Source organism: Penicillium macrosclerotiorum (assembly GCF_028827735.1).
Source record: "Penicillium macrosclerotiorum strain IBT 26536 chromosome Unknown utg000003l_segment0_segment0, whole genome shotgun sequence".
Taxonomy (NCBI): Eukaryota; Fungi; Ascomycota; class Eurotiomycetes; order Eurotiales; family Aspergillaceae; genus Penicillium; species Penicillium macrosclerotiorum.
The window spans coordinates 1,890,671-1,907,552 of record NW_026643083.1 but is presented as its reverse complement, the minus strand read 5'-3'; the positions used below and the strand labels follow the sequence as shown (position 1 = coordinate 1,907,552).

Sequence of the window (16,882 nt, the reverse complement as noted above, 5' to 3'; positions counted from 1 at the left end):
CATGGCGGCAACCCGTGGCGGGCTGAGGCGGCTAGAGTTTTTTTTTTTTCCTTTCTTTTTTTGGGCTTTATTTTTATTTCTATTTTTCTGTCTTATTTTTTGGGGTTCTGGGGATATCACAGAATTAGACAACGAAATAATGGGGTCTGGTGAGTCATTATGTATTGCTAACTAACTATCTAACTAACGAGTAGCTAGCTTATTACCAAGTTATATAGTTCCTTCACTAATTTACTAGCTCAAGGATGAATCACTGCGACGTCCTAAAAGATAGTTTAACTTCTTCTGTTCCTTCCGCAACAAGAAAATGTAAAGAGGAAAACCACCCTGCATGATTTGTTCTGATGGGAGTAATTAGAGAGTGGACTCTGCCTAGCTCAAGCTGAAAATTCAAGGCATGGACCTCAAATGGTCATTGCAGACAGGGCTGATGTCTACAGGAAGGGAAGCTCTGCGACTATGGTGAGTTCAATCTTGAGTACTTGGAAACTAGGCACTGACTCGGCATAGAGTATGACGGCCTGGGTAGGATGGTACATGCATTGATTCTAATCGATTCAATATATTCATGCACAGGCAGGCCCGGCTCCAATCTATATAATAACATCAACCTCATGTCTTGTTCCGCAATCACTGTTTGCGATAAGCCGTGCGATAACGGGACACTGTTGTCCCTGATAAGCAGTGATCGGCACTGCAGAGAGTCATCAGATGAAATGCTCCGATGAGGTGCATGAGACCACGGACGGATGACTGGAAGCGGATGGTCACATCTTATAGAACTTTCGTGTCCGGAGCCCGGTAATCACCGACGCTGTAGGAGGGGCCAAGTTGGTCAGCAATGATCCTGGGCTTGAGGCATAATAGCGTCGGCTAAGATGATCTGAGTCCATCTGACTGGCGTGGCCTCTCATCCTTTCGGAGCAGACTAAAATTGTGTGTCGCTCTATTTTGGCCAGAACATGCATATTGAGGGCAATGGATGAATTTAGCGTGCTCGGGACTAGTGATATCGTGATATCGTACGTAATACATTTTAGATCGTACAGGAACTCCTCCCTAATGTAGGTACGTTATAGGCGGGCGGGCTCACCCATACATCCAAAGCCCAACCCCAACCCCGTGCGCCACCTCTCTCCTCCTCAGATGCATACCAATGCACCCTGAAGAGTCATGCCGAGTCATACTTCTTGCGATAGGTCGAACAGCTCCTGGTTCCGGGCAATTGGAAGCGCCGGTGGATAGGTACCTGGTACCTTGCTGCGCTGCGGTGGGTTGGTGGCAGCCGATGTCACCTGGACCCAAAAGTGGGCCTTAAACCCAACGGGAGGCTCGTTGCAACCGCCGTTGTCCACCGCCGGTTTGGGGCAAATCAGCAGTCGAGACCGCCAGCAAATTCTAGTCACGATCCCATCGTGAATCCTCCCCCGCTTGTCCATAATCATACCCCTCGCTCATTTATCATTTCATTTCCCCTAGAACGTCTCGAACCTCTCGGCAGTTTGTTCTGGACGCCACCACTTGACCGACCCTTCCTTTTCCCCCTCCCCTCCCCGTCTCGCCTCGGCATCGAAACGGTCCTCAGTCCCGGATTCCTCGCCCGAAAACGCCGTCCTTCCGGATTCGCTCAACTTTGCAATGCTAGTCGGGCTCTGCGTAGTCGTGTTCGATTGTTGTTAACCCGTAAGGGGTCGGAGGTTTTTCCTTGCTCTCTTCCCCGGTCGCATTGCCTGGATCTTCCAGCACGGTCGTCCCGAGAGCGTCGGTTTCTCAATTTCTGCGACGTTGGCTGCTGGGAGCTTCCCTCATTGCTTCTTCCGCGCTCCCCGCAGACCATGTTCCCGCAGTGCCAGGGCCCTCTCTGGGCCATCGATGACCTGTCCCACTGCTTCCAACGCAAGTGAGTACATCATTTGCCTGGTGCCTCCCACCCCAAACCGTTTGACCGTTTGACCGTTTGACCGTTGAATCGGGCCCCGTTTGACATGAACTGATCATCATAATCTGATACAGCATTCTGCAAGTCGCTCTCCCGATCGGCGCGTGCGCCTTATCTCTGCTCCTGATTACCTTGCGTCTCATCTATCGATATGTCACCTCCCGCAAAGGCGTTGCGTACAAGGTCCTCCCCGACGATGCCTCCGACGATGAGAACGTTCCAATCGGTCGTGAATCCGAATCCGATCCCATGCTGTTCCAAGCCGTACAGAGTGAACAATTGCACCTCGAAATGGATCGTCCACGAGGAGAGATTACGATTGTCACCATCGAGATCGTGGCGCTGATTGCCCAGGTCGCGCTTTTCGTGGTCATCTTGACGACCCATGGCTGGGGTCGTCATGGAACTCTGCCCGCGACAGCAGGCCTCATCTCTTGGGGTTATATTCTATTTCTGGTTTTGGTCCGACTGCTTCTGTCCACTATGGATCTGTTCTCCGCCCCCAGGCTTTGGACCCATACGGCTCTGCTATATAGCGCCCAATGGCTCTTCAACATTATGGTATTCCGATCTGCAATCATTCACCCGATCTCGAGACATGCGGTCATCTTGAGCAGCGCCCAATTTGCTCTCAGCACCTTACTCCTCTTGATCGCCTTGACTACTCGTCGGGGCAACAAGACAGTTTTGGTAGAGCGCGAGGATGGATTGGAACCTCCGCGGCACCCCATGGCCAGTCTGTTGTCGCTCGCAACCTTTGCCTGGCTTGACCCGCTCGTCATGAAAGGCTATCGACAGCCGCTGGAACTGGAGGATGTGTGGAATTTAACCCCATCGCAGAAGGCCGCCGCGGTCCTGTCAGACTTTCGCAAACGGCAGATGAAGGGCTCTTTGGCGTGGAAGTTACTTCGATTCTTCGCGGGTACCCTTTTGAAACAAGGTGCTTGGACTGTCTTCGCCAACCTTTTCGTCTTTGTACCCAGCTTGCTTCTTAAGGCGATCCTGGAATATGTCGAAGATCCCCGCTCCACAACCCCCAATGCCGCCTGGCTTTACGCAATTCTCCTCTTCTGCTCCGCCATTGTTCAAGGCGTTGCGGATGGACAGGCCCTTTTCATTGGTCGCAAAATGGGTGTCAAGGTCCGGGCTATCATCATCGGTGAGATCTATGCCAAAGCCCTCCGACGTAAAGCAGGTGCCGCGCCAGATGCTGCTCGAAAAGCCGCCGAAGAGCCAGCCCCGGATGGGAAATCGAAAAAGAACAAGCTGCTCCGAACCCTCTCATTTGGCCGAAAGAAGAAAACCAGTACCGGCACCGATACCGAGTCTGGAAAGAAACCGGAATCTGATTTGGATGATGCTTCCACACAGGCTAATGTCGGCACAATTATCAACTTGATGGCCATTGATTCATTCAAAGTCAGCGAGGTGGGAGCGTATCTCCATTTTCTGTGGGCCAGTGTTCCCGTGCAAATCATCATGGCGGTCACCCTGTTGTATAAGATCATGGGTTTCAGCTCCTTCGCTGGCATTGCAATCATGGTCTTGATGCTGCCGGTCAACCTCTTTATCGCACGACAATTCAACAAAGTCCAGAATATGATTCTTAAGGGCACCGACGCTCGCATTCACGCTACCAATGAAGTGCTTCAGAACATTCGCATTATTAAGTACTTTGCCTGGGAGCAGCGCTTCCAGGATATTGTCAATGAGAAGCGCAAAGCGGAACTCAAGTCTTTGCGTCGCCGCTATATCCTTTGGTCCTGCGCTGCTACGGTCTGGTATGGAACGCCGATCCTGATCACGTTCCTATCGTTCTTCCTGTACACTGTTGTCGAGAAGAAGCAGCTGACCCCATCGATCGCTTTCCCTGCGTTGTCGATGTTCTCTCTTTTGCGTGTGCCTTTGGATCAACTTGCTGATATGGTTGCACACGTTCAAGAATCCCAAGTTTCATTGGGCCGAGTTGATAAGTACTTGAATGAGGAGGAGACTGGGAAATATGATCAACTCCGGGAAAGCAGCATCGCCGACGGCCCATCCAAGATTGCCCTTGAGAATGCCACACTTACTTGGGGCACTTCTGCACCTCAGGCCCAGGTCGCTTCCTCCTCCTCGGACAATGCTACAGACGCATTCCGTTTGATTAATGTTGACGTAAACTTCCCCATTGGTCGTCTCAGTATCATTGCGGGACCCACGGGCTCTGGAAAGACTTCGCTTCTCATGGCACTACTCGGTGAAATGAGACTGGTAGAGGGCAGTGTTCACCTTCCTGGAGGCATGACGAGCCGTGCGGATCTTCCTGTTGACCCTGAGACTGGCTTGATCGATAGTGTTGCGTACTGTGCCCAAGAGGCCTGGTTGGTCAACGACACTGTTAAAGATAATATCATCTTTGCGTCCCCGTACAATGAAAAGCGCTACCGTGCAGTGCTAAAGGCCTGTGCTCTTGAACGTGACATTCAGATTCTGGACGCTGGTGATCAGACTCTCGTTGGGGAGAAAGGCATCAGTTTGTCAGGTGGCCAGAAGCAGCGAATTTCTTTGGCTCGTGCTGTGTATAGCAGTGCTCGCCATCTACTTCTCGACGATTGTCTCTCTGCTGTCGACTCGCACACTGCCAAGCACATCTTCCGCCAAGCTCTCACTGGCCCGCTGATGTTGAACCGTTCCTGTGTATTAGTTACCCATAATGTGGCCCTTACCGTACCCCAGGCGGACCATGTCGTGGTTCTGGAGAACGGAAAGGTTACCGCCCAGGGCCGCCCTGATGATGTTGCCTCGACTGGTGCCTTGGGCGATGAATTCTTCAAATCCCGCCCCGGTTCCCGAGCCAGTTCGCGTGGCCTATCTCGTCGCGCCTCGGAAGGCGAAGAAGAGGCAACAGATGAGAATTCTGCCTCCGCCAATGGAACAGCAAACGGGAATATTAGCAAGGCCCAGAAAGATGAGAAGTCACGATTGAAAGAGAGTAAAACCACTGGCAGCATCAAATTGTCGACAATCATGATGTACCTCGGTTCCATGGGTTCCTGGTACTATTGGGTCGTCGCTGTGTCCGTGTTCTGCATGCAGCAACTCGGTTCCGTGTCCACCAATATTTGGATCCGCCAGTGGGCCAATGCCTACCAAACTGCCAATGTTGGTGTCGAGGGTGACGTCGGTAGTTACGCTGCTGCTGCTCATTTGAAGCTGCCGACTTTTAACGTTGGAAGCGTTTCAAAGGTGAGCACCTGGGCTCCACCCCAGCTTACCTCCCGCTCGGTGGGTATAACTGCAGAGTCCAATGGAGAAGTCAACGTTGGGTATTACTTGGGTGTTTATGCGCTTCTGGGTGTCCTTTATATTTCAATTTCGCTCTCTCGAGAGGCCGTCCTCTTCTGGGGCTCGCTTCATGCGTCCTGGAAGATCCATGATCGTCTTCTGAAAACGGTGATGCACGCCAAATTCCGCTTCTTTGACTCGACTCCTCTTGGTCAACTCATGAACCGTTTCTCCAAGGATGTTGAATCTGTTGACCAAGAAGTTGCGCCCGTGGCGATTGGCATGCTCCACAGCTTGGCCTCGGTTATCATGATTGTCATCCTCATCTCCGCCATCACCCCTGGTTTCCTGATTGCCGGCGTTTTCATTACCTTAGTGTATACTGCTCTCGGTGCCATCTACCTCAACTCCTCTCGAGACCTGAAGCGATTGGAATCTGTTCAGCGCAGCCCGTTGTACCAGCAGTTTGGTGAGACTCTTAATGGTATTGTCACCATTCGTGCATATGGCGATGGTCCACGGTTTATCGTTGATAACCACCGCCGCATCAATGCCTATAACCGGCCTCATATTTATCTGTGGGCTAGTAACCGCTGGCTTGCTCTTCGTGTCGATTGGACTGGTGCTTTGGTTTCTTTTTTCTCCGCCACATTTGTTTTGATCAATGTCGGCAAGATTGACGCTGGTGCTGCTGGTCTGTCTCTCACATATGCGGTTACCTTTACGGAGAATGTTCTTTGGCTTGTCCGCCTCTACTCGGAGGTTCAACAGAATATGAATTCTGTTGAGAGAGTTAGGGAGTACCTCGAAGTTGACCAAGAGGCTGCCCCTGTTATCCCTGAGTCACGCCCTGAGCCCAACTGGCCTAGTCAGGGTGCGTTGGAGTTTAACGGGTACACCACTCGATATAGGCCAGACCTCGATCCTGTGCTGAAAGAGGTTTCGTTCTCTGTGAAACCCGGTGAGAAGGTTGGTATCGTTGGTCGCACTGGTGCGGGCAAGAGTTCTCTTGCATTGGCTCTGTTCCGCGGTCTGGAGGCCGAAAATGGCGAGATCGTGATCGACGGAGTTAACATTGGTTCTATCGGGCTTCGAGATCTGCGTGAAGCGATCACGATCGTCCCTCAAGATCCCACTTTGTTCACTGGCACTATTCGCAGCAATCTCGATCCTTTCGGTCTGTTCAAGGACGAAGAGATCTTCACTGCTCTTCGCCGCGTGCATTTGATCGGGTCCGAAACTTCTGGTACTACAACCCCGATGACAACAAGCACGTTTACCGCCAATGAGGCCAACGGCATGAATGGCAGTGTCGTCAGCATCGTAGACAACAAAAACATCTTCCACAACCTCGACAGCCCAGTCTCCGAGTCCGGCTCAAATCTGTCTCAGGGTCAAAGGCAACTTTTGTGTCTCGCCCGCGCTCTACTTAAGAAACCTCGTGTGTTGATGATGGACGAAGCCACCGCATCAATTGATTATGCCACCGACGCCAAAATCCAGGAAACCCTGCGCGAGCTTCATGACAGCACAATCATCACCATCGCCCATCGTCTGCAAACAATCATCGACTACGATAAGGTCCTTGTCCTCGATCATGGCCGCGTCATCGAATATGACCACCCTTGGACCCTGATCAATAAGGAGGAAGGCCTGTTCCGTAGCATGTGTGACAACAGCGGGAACATGGATGTCCTTTTGGATGGTGCGAAGCGTGCCTGGGCTCAAAAGCGCCTTGTTGACGACTCCTAGGTGCATTTTCCTTTCTCTCCTTTCTCTCTTCCTAATACTGCGTACATATTTTATTATTATGCCTCGCTATCCTTTCCCTGTCTATGTCTTTTCTTTTCGCTCCCCCTCTTCCTCACCCCAGATGCATCTGAGAAGGAAAGGGACTTGCAAAAAAGAGTTTCATGTAATTTTCTTCTCCCTTTTCCCTCCCCTTTCTCTCTGTCTTGGGCGGCTCTTGTGAAAAATCTTTATCTGGTCCTTTTGATACTTTGTTCTCCATGGCGTCAAGGGCATGCATTTGCACCCGTTCTTTTTTTTCTCTCTTTGCCCATCATCTCTATCCTTCTGTCTGTAGCGAAAAATAGATAATCTGGACTGTGTTGATCTTAGAATATCTCTCTTCCCGCAGAACCTCCGCCTTGAATAGTATCGATGTCAGCGCCTAGACGCGTGTTTTCGTAATTCTTTCTCTGGCCCCTATTGTTGTTGGATGTAAAGGTAGACTTATTCATACTTACAGAATGGTTTGTTATAAGTGATCTTTATTATTATGTGCAACTCTTGGGCACATGAGGGTATTTAAACTTGCTTCTTCTCTTTCTACTATCTTTACTTCTACAAAGTCTCGGCATCGTGGCTAGCGTCTCGCTAGCAACTCCTGTAACGGTGTTACTACCATCTTGGCCCCACTGGGCCCACGAATGGGTCCCAATAATGGGGATCCATGCAAAATAATTACTTATGCCGCGAGTGCATTACTCAACAGCTGTTCATGAAGTAAAGGGAGAGGGCATGGCAAAAATGCTTTGTGGGGTAAGCAAGATAAAGGGGGTTCGTTTTGCTACGACACCTGAGCCGAGAATTGGGGTTACAGGTGGTATGCACCAACCTCTTTTGAGGAGGTAGTGGAAGCTTCTTCATCTGACAGGAAGACTTGGACATCCTTAGGAAAGTTTGCCTATCATGTCAAATGATATGCCCTCCGTCCTTCCGTCTATCGCACGCTTCGGGGTCGATTATTTTCGAACGTGGCTCTTGAAAAGATAGCAAAAACTCCATTTGGCTAAAACTACCGGCGAGAAGCAGTAAATTGCTGGAAGTATATTGAGCATAAAATCATTCATTCCTCTACAGAGACTGCTTAGCAATTACGGGTATAAATAATACTCTTCATCGAGGGATCGTATCGCAAGAAACGCAGAAACGAGACATCCACAATGACCAGCATCGCGATTGCCCGTATCACCCAGAGCGAAGGAGGCATTGATTAATTGGCCACAAATAGTCACACCACGGTCATAATAAAGTTTGGGGATTTGAAAACCCCCCCCTGGAGCGGTTTCCTCAATGGGTAGCCCGGCGGCCTAATCTGTAGGGCCACGTTGTTGCCGGGACTGGGGTTGTGCGACCCGAGAGCGAGGGGATACCTCCCAGATAAGCGGTGCGGTATATATTCATTTGGCCCCCAATCGAGAAATTCGGACCAAAATCGACCAGCGCTTGTCGTACAATTTTTTGCACGGTCGCTAGGTTTGTTAGGACGAATTCAACATGCCGCTGCGCAAATGGGCGCTGGGAGCTGGGGTCGAGTCAAGCTCGGGACGGGGGGATGCAGCGTTAGCGCCTGGAGTGGGGTGGGTATAGCCCGAACATAAGAGTGCATAAGAGCGCGGGAAGCGTGGTTCCACCAACGACAGGACGGGACAAGAACACGATGGTCGGGCAAACTTCCGGATTCGGGAATCCAGGGTCTCGTGGCGCTCAGTGTCGAGCGCGCAGGCAGCCTCGAAAGACGGTCAGGACGGCGATGAGGGCAGTAGCGACAACGAAGAAGCCGAAGGGAGGGAGAGTATCCCAAACAGATTGTGTCGCATCCAACTGGTCGAGTTCGGATATCAAGTCCCGCATGGGACGCATCTGTACACGGGGGTCGATCTCTGTACCGGACGGATTGATTGACTTTGATTCGGGCTCTTGCGAGCTGGCCACAAGGCCGGCCTCACGCATCGCACCCAGGTGACTGGCAATCTCCTCGCTGTCCGGCACAGTCTCAGGGAAATAGTAGGGGGTTCGTTTGGTAAGGCGACCACCATCCTCATCCGAGGTCTCCGGCTGGGCAGATGGGCCCCATGACGCGTCCCCGGATGATGACCACTCCCGAGGAAGTTTGGAGTCGATTCTCTCGAGATCCAGGGACTGAAATGGGATGGCGGCTGTAGTACCCAGGCTGCAGCAGCACAATGCCAGGAAAAGCTGGACAAAAAGCATGTTGTGTATTGTGTCCGGGCGCCGGGGTACAAGTACGACCGGGAGGGGGCTTGCACTGATAACGGGGCTGATAAGCGGTTGGAACGGTATCACATCACTGGGGAGGTTGGGAGGAGGCTGGATTTCACGACAGATCAGCTTTTCTCATGAGTGCATGGCAGAAGCAAGCACAGGAGAATGAAACCGTCGGAGTCGAGAGGAAATGAAGTCGAAGGGGAGGAGGGGAGAGCAAGATAAGGTCACTGATCGGATTCGGCGGCACTGGTTGCGGACCCAGTGGGCTTGGCATGGGTCCGCCGGACTTAAGCAGCGACGCTTAGTCGCCAACCCCGAGGTGTGTCGCATTTTGATGGACGGATCTGATAGGTGTATGGGTAAGCCGCCTATCTAGATTGAGTCGGTGCTTTTCGGTTAAGGTTGGCTCAGGTTGGCAAGTGGTCGCTCATGGACGTGGAGGTAAGGGATTCACAAATCATATGGTGACCAGGACGTGGAGCAGAGTTGTCTACTGTGGGACAAGAGGCTGAAGCTCAAAATATGCTCACCAAAATTCTGAAATTAAACAAGATCAGGATCAAGAATGTCTTTTGTAAGAGTAATCTTACTTACCGAAAATCCCCCGGGGGCAGGACTCAAGTAATCAATGTTTTTTCGGCGGCACAGGCCAGGATTGTCGTGGTCATTTTCACGCAGTCAATAGCCCTCGGGCGATACTTTTTCGAGTGTTTGTTCCAACGTCGTTTGGTCTATTAGGATGGTATTTTTTGGATCTAAAATCTAAAAACCGGGATTTGGGCTCGAGGATATCGAATACAATACCGGGGAGATCGGCTGAAACTCGAAATTAGACTCAGGAACCGATAGGCCCGAAATAAATATTACCTTATGCTGGGCAAGATAGAGAAATTAATACAGAAACGTTGAAATAGAACATACAACACGTGTATGCACGTCTACCGAACTCGTTAAAACACGAATGATTTATTTAGTTAGAGTGCAGAAAAGATTCGAATACTCTATGATGATCCACTGTTATCTGCGCAAGAGAACGCAGAAGAGATCTGCCCATCAGAGTAGGCCTCTTTGATCTGGATGATTACACCGTAGGTTCCACCGACCGTCATAAACAGTCCCAAGAGGATCAATAGAATGTGCAGCGTATAGATGGACTGTTGGACCCTATTACCTTTCCGATACTGTGGGTGGCTATACAGCCAGAGCCAACCTGGAAGACTAATTGCCAGTGGCGCAAAGCATAAAGCACCCACAAGTGCCAGCACATAATTAAAAATAGGAATCGCTTCAGCCAGAATGAAAGAGATTGTAGCCATGCCAAGGGTGCAGCTTAGCCAAGTGCCCCAATGGACTATTGTGTTCGCCTGTAGATGCCGCGAATACCGCAGGATACGGACGAACAAGTACTTAGCTGCGACATGCACGTAAAGGCAGCCGCTGATGATCAATCCAGGAAGGGCAATTCCGTAGGCCACTCTTTTCACCGTAGTACCAGCACTGCCGAGCGAAGGAGATGCAATCCACTTCCCACACCACGCATAGATCACCAGGCTAAAGGTCAGATAGGACGCGGTCACTAAACTCATGCTCATATACACGGCCTTGGGGTAATCGGAAGGCTTTCGCATCTCCGAAATGACAGGTAAGAAAGCGGAGGTCGCGGCACTCGACACGAAAATCGTAGCTGCAGCGGTGATCCCGGTCGTAAAACTAGGGTTACCAATGACGCGATATCCGAGTTCGAAATCACCCGTCTGAGGTGCAGCTGCAGGGCGATCTCTTGTAGTCACACCGATGCTGACAGGTATTAGCGGATTTCTAGGCGACAGAATGCCAGACGACGGGGAAAGACAAGACCATACACAATGATGAACACAGCGATGTACACACTGGCAAACCCAACCCAGGTCAGCCATCCAATATGCGAAAACTTCCGGACACTCGCACATCCCGCAATAATGATTGTCGCAACGAAACTGAACCACACACTGCAAATTGAATGCAGCGACAATGCATTCAGAGCAGTCGAGACACCAATAATGCCTGATGCAGCCACAATTACATAGCTGACAGTGAAAAGCAGACCAACTAGCTCTTTCAACAAAGGGCCGCCAACGACCTGGGCCATATCTGCAATTGAGTGGCACCCAGGGTACTTGTTCCGGAAGTTCCCTTGCAGGATGGCACAGTATGTGTTCAAAAGAGTCCAGCCAACGACATTGACAGCACCAGGGAATGCACCAAGTTCGTACATCAAAGAAGGAATTGACAGCACACCGGTCGCAAAAATAACTGTCAAATTGGCAAATATGGTTAGCTACAACTCTTCTCGGTTGGTTTGACGCAGTAGAAAAACTTCCTTACTTTTTAGGAAGATAACTCCAGCCCGAATCCAGCTCACAGTGCGGAAGTCAACCTGACCATCACCTCTCTTGAAAACTTCATGTTGGTCTTCCATCTCTGCTTTCTGTGTGTCACAGTCGAGTGCATGGGCATCGCCTCTGTACCAGGGGGCTTCTTTGATATCATCTGACGTCGACATGGCAAAGCACCAGGAGGAATTTAATGGGAAGAAATCGGGTAATTGAAAGCCATGAAGGGAATATTCGCAAGATACAGCAGATTTTCGGAATAGAATATATAGTAAGGACCATCCGCAAACGCACTTATCTCAGATCTCGGTTTTATTTCCGGAGTGGAAGTCTCATCTCCTTATTTTGCCGGTCGCCCATCAAGGTTTCTGGGGTTCTCCGCCTGTCGGGACGTGATAACGAGGTTGGCCACAAGGAAGCTAGATTCCCCACTCTACTATTCTTCACGAACTCAAGCTACCTGATAACACGGATTAGCTTGTGTTAGCTAGGTGCATGGGTGCTGAGCCTGCGTCGATTGTGTTGGGGTAAGTTCCGGTGGAATTTCCAAAGGAGGTTAGATGTTGGGGAAACATGGCTCCAGCGAATGGCAGAGCCCGAGAGAAAGGTAGATATGCTTGCTTGTCCTTGCTGTGCTCTGTAATCTGCAAATGAGGTGTAGTAGATAAGGCTGGGGTAAGTGGCAAATCGATTTGACAATGGACAATAACCCGACCAAGCCAAATCGAGGGGTAACAATTTGGGGTAAGTAAATTGGAGACAACTTGAAGGTTCTGGTACGACCTAGGCAACTAGACGGTCGAGATAGTGCCAAGTCACCTGCAGTTGGGTATACCTTCAAGCCACCTGGTCTTGAAGGAGGTAATAATCACCTTAATCAGGCTCAACAATTGGTAGAGTCTTTAGAATTGCTCCCAGCCAAGGCTTGATAAGCCACACGCAGACCCAACACCTTAGCGATTTACTATTTTTCGCATCCTGATTGCATGCTCTGCCGATATTAGTAATTTAGTCCTTGATCATATCAGGGATTAATTAGGGGGTATTTTGTTGTTTTATTTTATAAAGTTAAATACAATAAGGGAGAAATCTTGATTTTCTTAGGCAAGTAAAAGAGAACATAACAAATATGAAGGTATTCCTCAATACTAGTAGAATTCAGTATATACGATTCGCTTGTGAATCCTTAAAGAAATAAATACTGTGAAGAGCGGGGAAGGGGTCATAAACTGATATTACTGTGTCATCAGAGAAGTATAGTCCGAGATGAGCCATTTATTATAATTTGTATCTGAACTAGGGTTAGGTTGTATAAGGCCACCATAGAGTAGGCATAATGTAAGGGTATTACTTGCAGGGTGATAGACTGTTGATTGGGCAGTATAATGATATATCACAAACTCAAATTATCATTGAATCGAAACAGGAAGCTATATTACGAATGATCAATAACTGAGTATCTTCAAGATCAGTTTAGAATATGGGCATTCATCCAACAAGCCTAATTGAGTCAGAGCTATATATTTGAATGTGATGCTAAATTTGAGATACCCACGAAACATGCCAGGCTTTTGGCTTTTGACATAAATGGGAGATCTAAGTTCTCATATCGATTATCTTAGCTAATTATTGCTTGTAGCAAATTGCATTTTGTGCCAGTCAAAATGTGTCTCCCATGCGTGGCAAGCCCTCAATATCTTTTCTTCTTGCCATAGTCCTCCCACAACCTGCATACCGATTGGAAGCATGATCTCTTTATCTTCCTTGGCGGGCGCAAGTCCAATAGGTATAGACATCGCAGGGTGTCCTGTAACATTAAAGATGGCAGTGTTGATGGTTAAGCCCATACTGGGCTGAAGGGAGTCCATAGGAAGACCCCGTTTGCCATGCTTAGGAGCAACAACAGGGGTCGTGGGCATCACCATCACATCATAGTTTTCAAACAATGATTCATACTTGTCAGCTAGCTGTCTTCCGAAATTGACGGTTTTGCCATAAAGACCGGGAAACTTTTTCATGAGGTATAGCCCGTTGATAATGACATTCTTGGTTGATGGGAAAGCCCGCTGGAAACCGTCGTCAGTCCACGGTAATCTTGCATGCTCCATCTCTGTCATATAAAGCCCTCGTCGTCCGGTATTTTGTCCCAGGAGAGTCTGTGTTCCAGCTATCCGCTGCTGGATGGTCCAGATAGCCGGTCCATGCAAATGGTCGGGTAAAGATACTTCTTCTACTGTCGCTCCAAGATCTTCAAATTTCTTTGCAGCTGCCAAGACAGAACTTCTGACACTGAAGCTAACGGCACTATGCTCGAAACCTTCCTTGAGGATCGCAATTTTGAGACCATCCAGTCGTTGTGCACAAGCTTGAAGATTCGCCGCAAAGCGCGTCGAACCTGGTTTTGCGCTGCCAACTGATCTATCATCAATCCCATCATAGCCACTTATCACATCCAAGCACTGTGCTACCTCTAGAGTGGTCCTGGCCAATGGCCCTGTATGATCATTGATGGAATCACCACTTGAAATCCCAGTGAATGGAACTCGCCCATACGTTGGCTTAAGACCAACACCTAGACTCAGTTAAAGTCGGAATCTGCAATTAAATGCCAGTGATCAAAAAACTTACACCCGCACAACGAAGCCGGTACTCGGATACTTCCACCCTGATCACCCCCGATCGTAATATCGACCAAGTTAGCAGCAACTAGTGCCGCTCCCCCCGATGTGCTTCCACCTGCCGAGTATCCAGTAGCATGAGGATTCTCCACGATGCCTTGAGCGCTTGTATATGAAGACGTTGAATGACAATAATTCTCGCAAGTTGAAGTTCCAAGAATATTTGCGCCAGCATCCAAAATTCGTGTGACGACGGTAGCATCGGTAGTAGGGGTCCATGATGGGGTGATATCACTTCCCAACAATTGTGGAACACCAGCTACTGCTATAACATCCTTAAGACTCACAGACCTTCCTTTCAAGATGCCTCCTTCTGGATTTCCGCGGATGAGAAATCGATGAGCCCATGCATGTCCAAGAACCTGCTCATCTTTGCCCGGGCGACGTATATTTTCCCTTGGATATTGAATTTGGTTCGAGACCGGCTGATAATCTGGCAGAGCAGACACAGTTTCGGCACAATCATGTACAGCAGCTAACAGGGTACGGAAATCACCTGATTCAACAGTATCGATCGTTAAGCCCAGGGGTTCAACAAGTGCTTCAGCATCGCCGGGCTTGACCGGGTTATTGCTTGAATGATGTCAGCATACATTTTACTGTCTCCAAAGTGCACAGGGGCTTCGAATCTTACTCTGAAATGTTTGTGAAAAGAACAGACATGATAGCTCTTAAGGAGATTGGTTAGATTGGCTCATGAATGTGCATTTCGGGGGCCATTGAAGATTTATGCGCCGGGGCCGTACCAACATGTTTTTAATTCATCAGCACTTGCCGACGAGATCGCATCTTCTTCTTTGGAGATCGTCGGCAAATGCTCACCAGTTACCTAATGTGCCTGGCTCCATTCGTGAGAATGCCGTGTTATCTGACCCCAACTCTACTCCAACACTGCAGACCCACACAGGGTCTCGGTTTATCTTCGGTTGAAGTGATAGCATGCAAAAGCGGGGAACGTTTTACGAGGTAGGCCTGAAATAGCTGAAGACGACAAGTACTGTATTGCATTAATGTTGGCTGTGGAGCGCGACCGACGATCTCTTCGGCGTAGATGTCATGGCGACTCCGACGACTCCGAAGGGGAGACTTGGCTTAGCCTTCACTACCTTGCTGTTGCTCACTTGCACAAATACGACGACAGATAAGCAACTCTTCTAAGTTCCATTCCATCTCAATTGTTTCATTCTCACATCAATTGCTATAAGAAACACGATATAATGTGTCCGAAGCGAGTACTAATCACATACGGTGTGGACGTTGACGCTGTAGCCGGATGGCTCGGCTCGTATGGAGGCGAAGATTCAACAAATGACATCTCTCGAGGTAAGGTGGCTTCCTTATCTCTCAGAAAAAGTAAATAACGGAAAATAGGTGTCTGGGCTGGAACAATTGGAACAAGGCGCCTTCTCAAACTATTCGACAAATACAAAATCAAGACGACATGGTTCATTCCGGGCCACTCATTGGAGACATTTCCAGAGGATATGGCGGCGGTCCGCGATGCAGGACATGAGATTGGATTGCATGGCTATTCCCATGAAAATCCTACGGATATGAGCTTAGAGCAACAAAGAGATGTGTTGGATAAGACATATCGCATGTTGACTGAGTTCGCGGGCAAACCACCGCGAGGAAGCGTTGCCCCCTGGTAAGCCAGCTGCTTTCAGGTTTTCATTTGCGTATTACTAGAAGCTAATATTTGTTAGGTGGGAAACAAGCCAAGAAGGAGCTCAGCTACTTCTTGACTACGGAATCGAGTATGATCATAGTATGAGCCACGAGGACTGCCAAGCTTATTATCTCCGCACCGGTGATAGCTGGACCAAAATTAATTATGCCCAAAAGGCCGAAACGTGGATGAAGCCGCTAGAAGCTGGACCACAAACTGGACTGGTCGAAATCCCCTCCAACTGGTATATCGATGACTTACCGCCAATGATGTTCATCAAAAAAGCCCCCAATAGCCACGGCTTTGTGAACCCTCGAGACGTCGAAGATATCTGGCGCGATCATTTTGACTACTTTTATCGAGAGTATGACGAATTTATCTTCCCAATAACGATCCACCCGGATGTTTCTGGGAGACCGCATGTCTTGTTGATGCATGAAAGGTATGCTGGCTTTGCTCACTTTCTGAAGAAGAATACAGATATTGACAATGTTCAGGCTTATTGAACACTTCATGAAGCATGAGGGCGTAGAGTTTGTGACAATGGAACAGGTTTGCGACGAGTTCAAAAGAAAGAATTCCGTGCCGCCAGGGGCACTGATGCCGGCGCCACCGGGGGCCATGCTAGGGAAATAATCGAGTCAATTGTACGGATAGATCCTTTGCCTACTGGTTGATTTGAGATCCGGTCTGATCTTTCGAACGATGTTGAGTGTCTGTGATGTTCAGCTTCACTCCTAAAGATGAACTTTCAAAGATCTGGTCATTTCAAGGTTTGGTCCAAATTTGCCTTCGAGTACAAGGATACCAACAATATTAGAAATTATGAATGGGCACCTGGCTAATCAAATTATCCATGCATAACTTTGTAATTGTAGTAACATTACTATCTTTCCTCTTCTATTAGCTTCACTGATGTAGCCCATATTTCTGGCTGGGCCTC

At 49.1% G+C, this 16,882-nt stretch overlaps 5 protein-coding genes across 5 annotated transcripts; 2 read left to right on the top strand and 3 right to left on the bottom strand.

Moving 5' to 3' along the window:
- Positions 1 to 459: 459 nt before the first annotated feature.
- On the top strand, positions 460 to 6,958 carry N7462_003580 (uncharacterized protein; the record flags this gene model as incomplete). The annotated part of the gene is made up of 3 exons (XM_057075306.1): positions 460 to 462; positions 1,209 to 1,900; positions 2,014 to 6,958. 3 exons carry the CDS (start codon positions 460 to 462, stop codon positions 6,956 to 6,958), a joined length of 5,640 nt encoding a protein of 1,879 aa, XP_056934811.1.
- A 1,740-nt stretch (positions 6,959 to 8,698) lies between these two features.
- N7462_003579 (uncharacterized protein) lies at positions 8,699 to 9,205 on the bottom strand (the record flags this gene model as incomplete). Its single annotated transcript, XM_057075305.1, has 1 exon — positions 8,699 to 9,205. The coding sequence occupies one exon, from the start codon at positions 9,203 to 9,205 to the stop codon at positions 8,699 to 8,701; it is 507 nt and encodes a 168-aa protein (XP_056934810.1).
- A 1,016-nt stretch (positions 9,206 to 10,221) lies between these two features.
- N7462_003578 (putative neutral amino acid permease) lies at positions 10,222 to 11,762 on the bottom strand (the record flags this gene model as incomplete). Its single annotated transcript, XM_057075304.1, has 3 exons — positions 10,222 to 11,017; positions 11,083 to 11,512; positions 11,585 to 11,762. The coding sequence occupies 3 exons, from the start codon at positions 11,760 to 11,762 to the stop codon at positions 10,222 to 10,224; spliced, it is 1,404 nt and encodes a 467-aa protein (XP_056934809.1).
- A 1,452-nt stretch (positions 11,763 to 13,214) lies between these two features.
- Positions 13,215 to 14,933, bottom strand: N7462_003577 (putative amidase; the record flags this gene model as incomplete). The annotated part of the gene is made up of 3 exons (XM_057075303.1): positions 13,215 to 14,164; positions 14,221 to 14,843; positions 14,905 to 14,933. 3 exons carry the CDS (start codon positions 14,931 to 14,933, stop codon positions 13,215 to 13,217), a joined length of 1,602 nt encoding a protein of 533 aa, XP_056934808.1.
- A 554-nt stretch (positions 14,934 to 15,487) lies between these two features.
- On the top strand, positions 15,488 to 16,575 carry N7462_003576 (polysaccharide deacetylase family protein; the record flags this gene model as incomplete). The annotated part of the gene is made up of 4 exons (XM_057075302.1): positions 15,488 to 15,593; positions 15,642 to 15,918; positions 15,977 to 16,381; positions 16,437 to 16,575. The coding sequence occupies 4 exons, from the start codon at positions 15,488 to 15,490 to the stop codon at positions 16,573 to 16,575; spliced, it is 927 nt and encodes a 308-aa protein (XP_056934807.1).
- Positions 16,576 to 16,882: the final 307 nt, after the last annotated feature.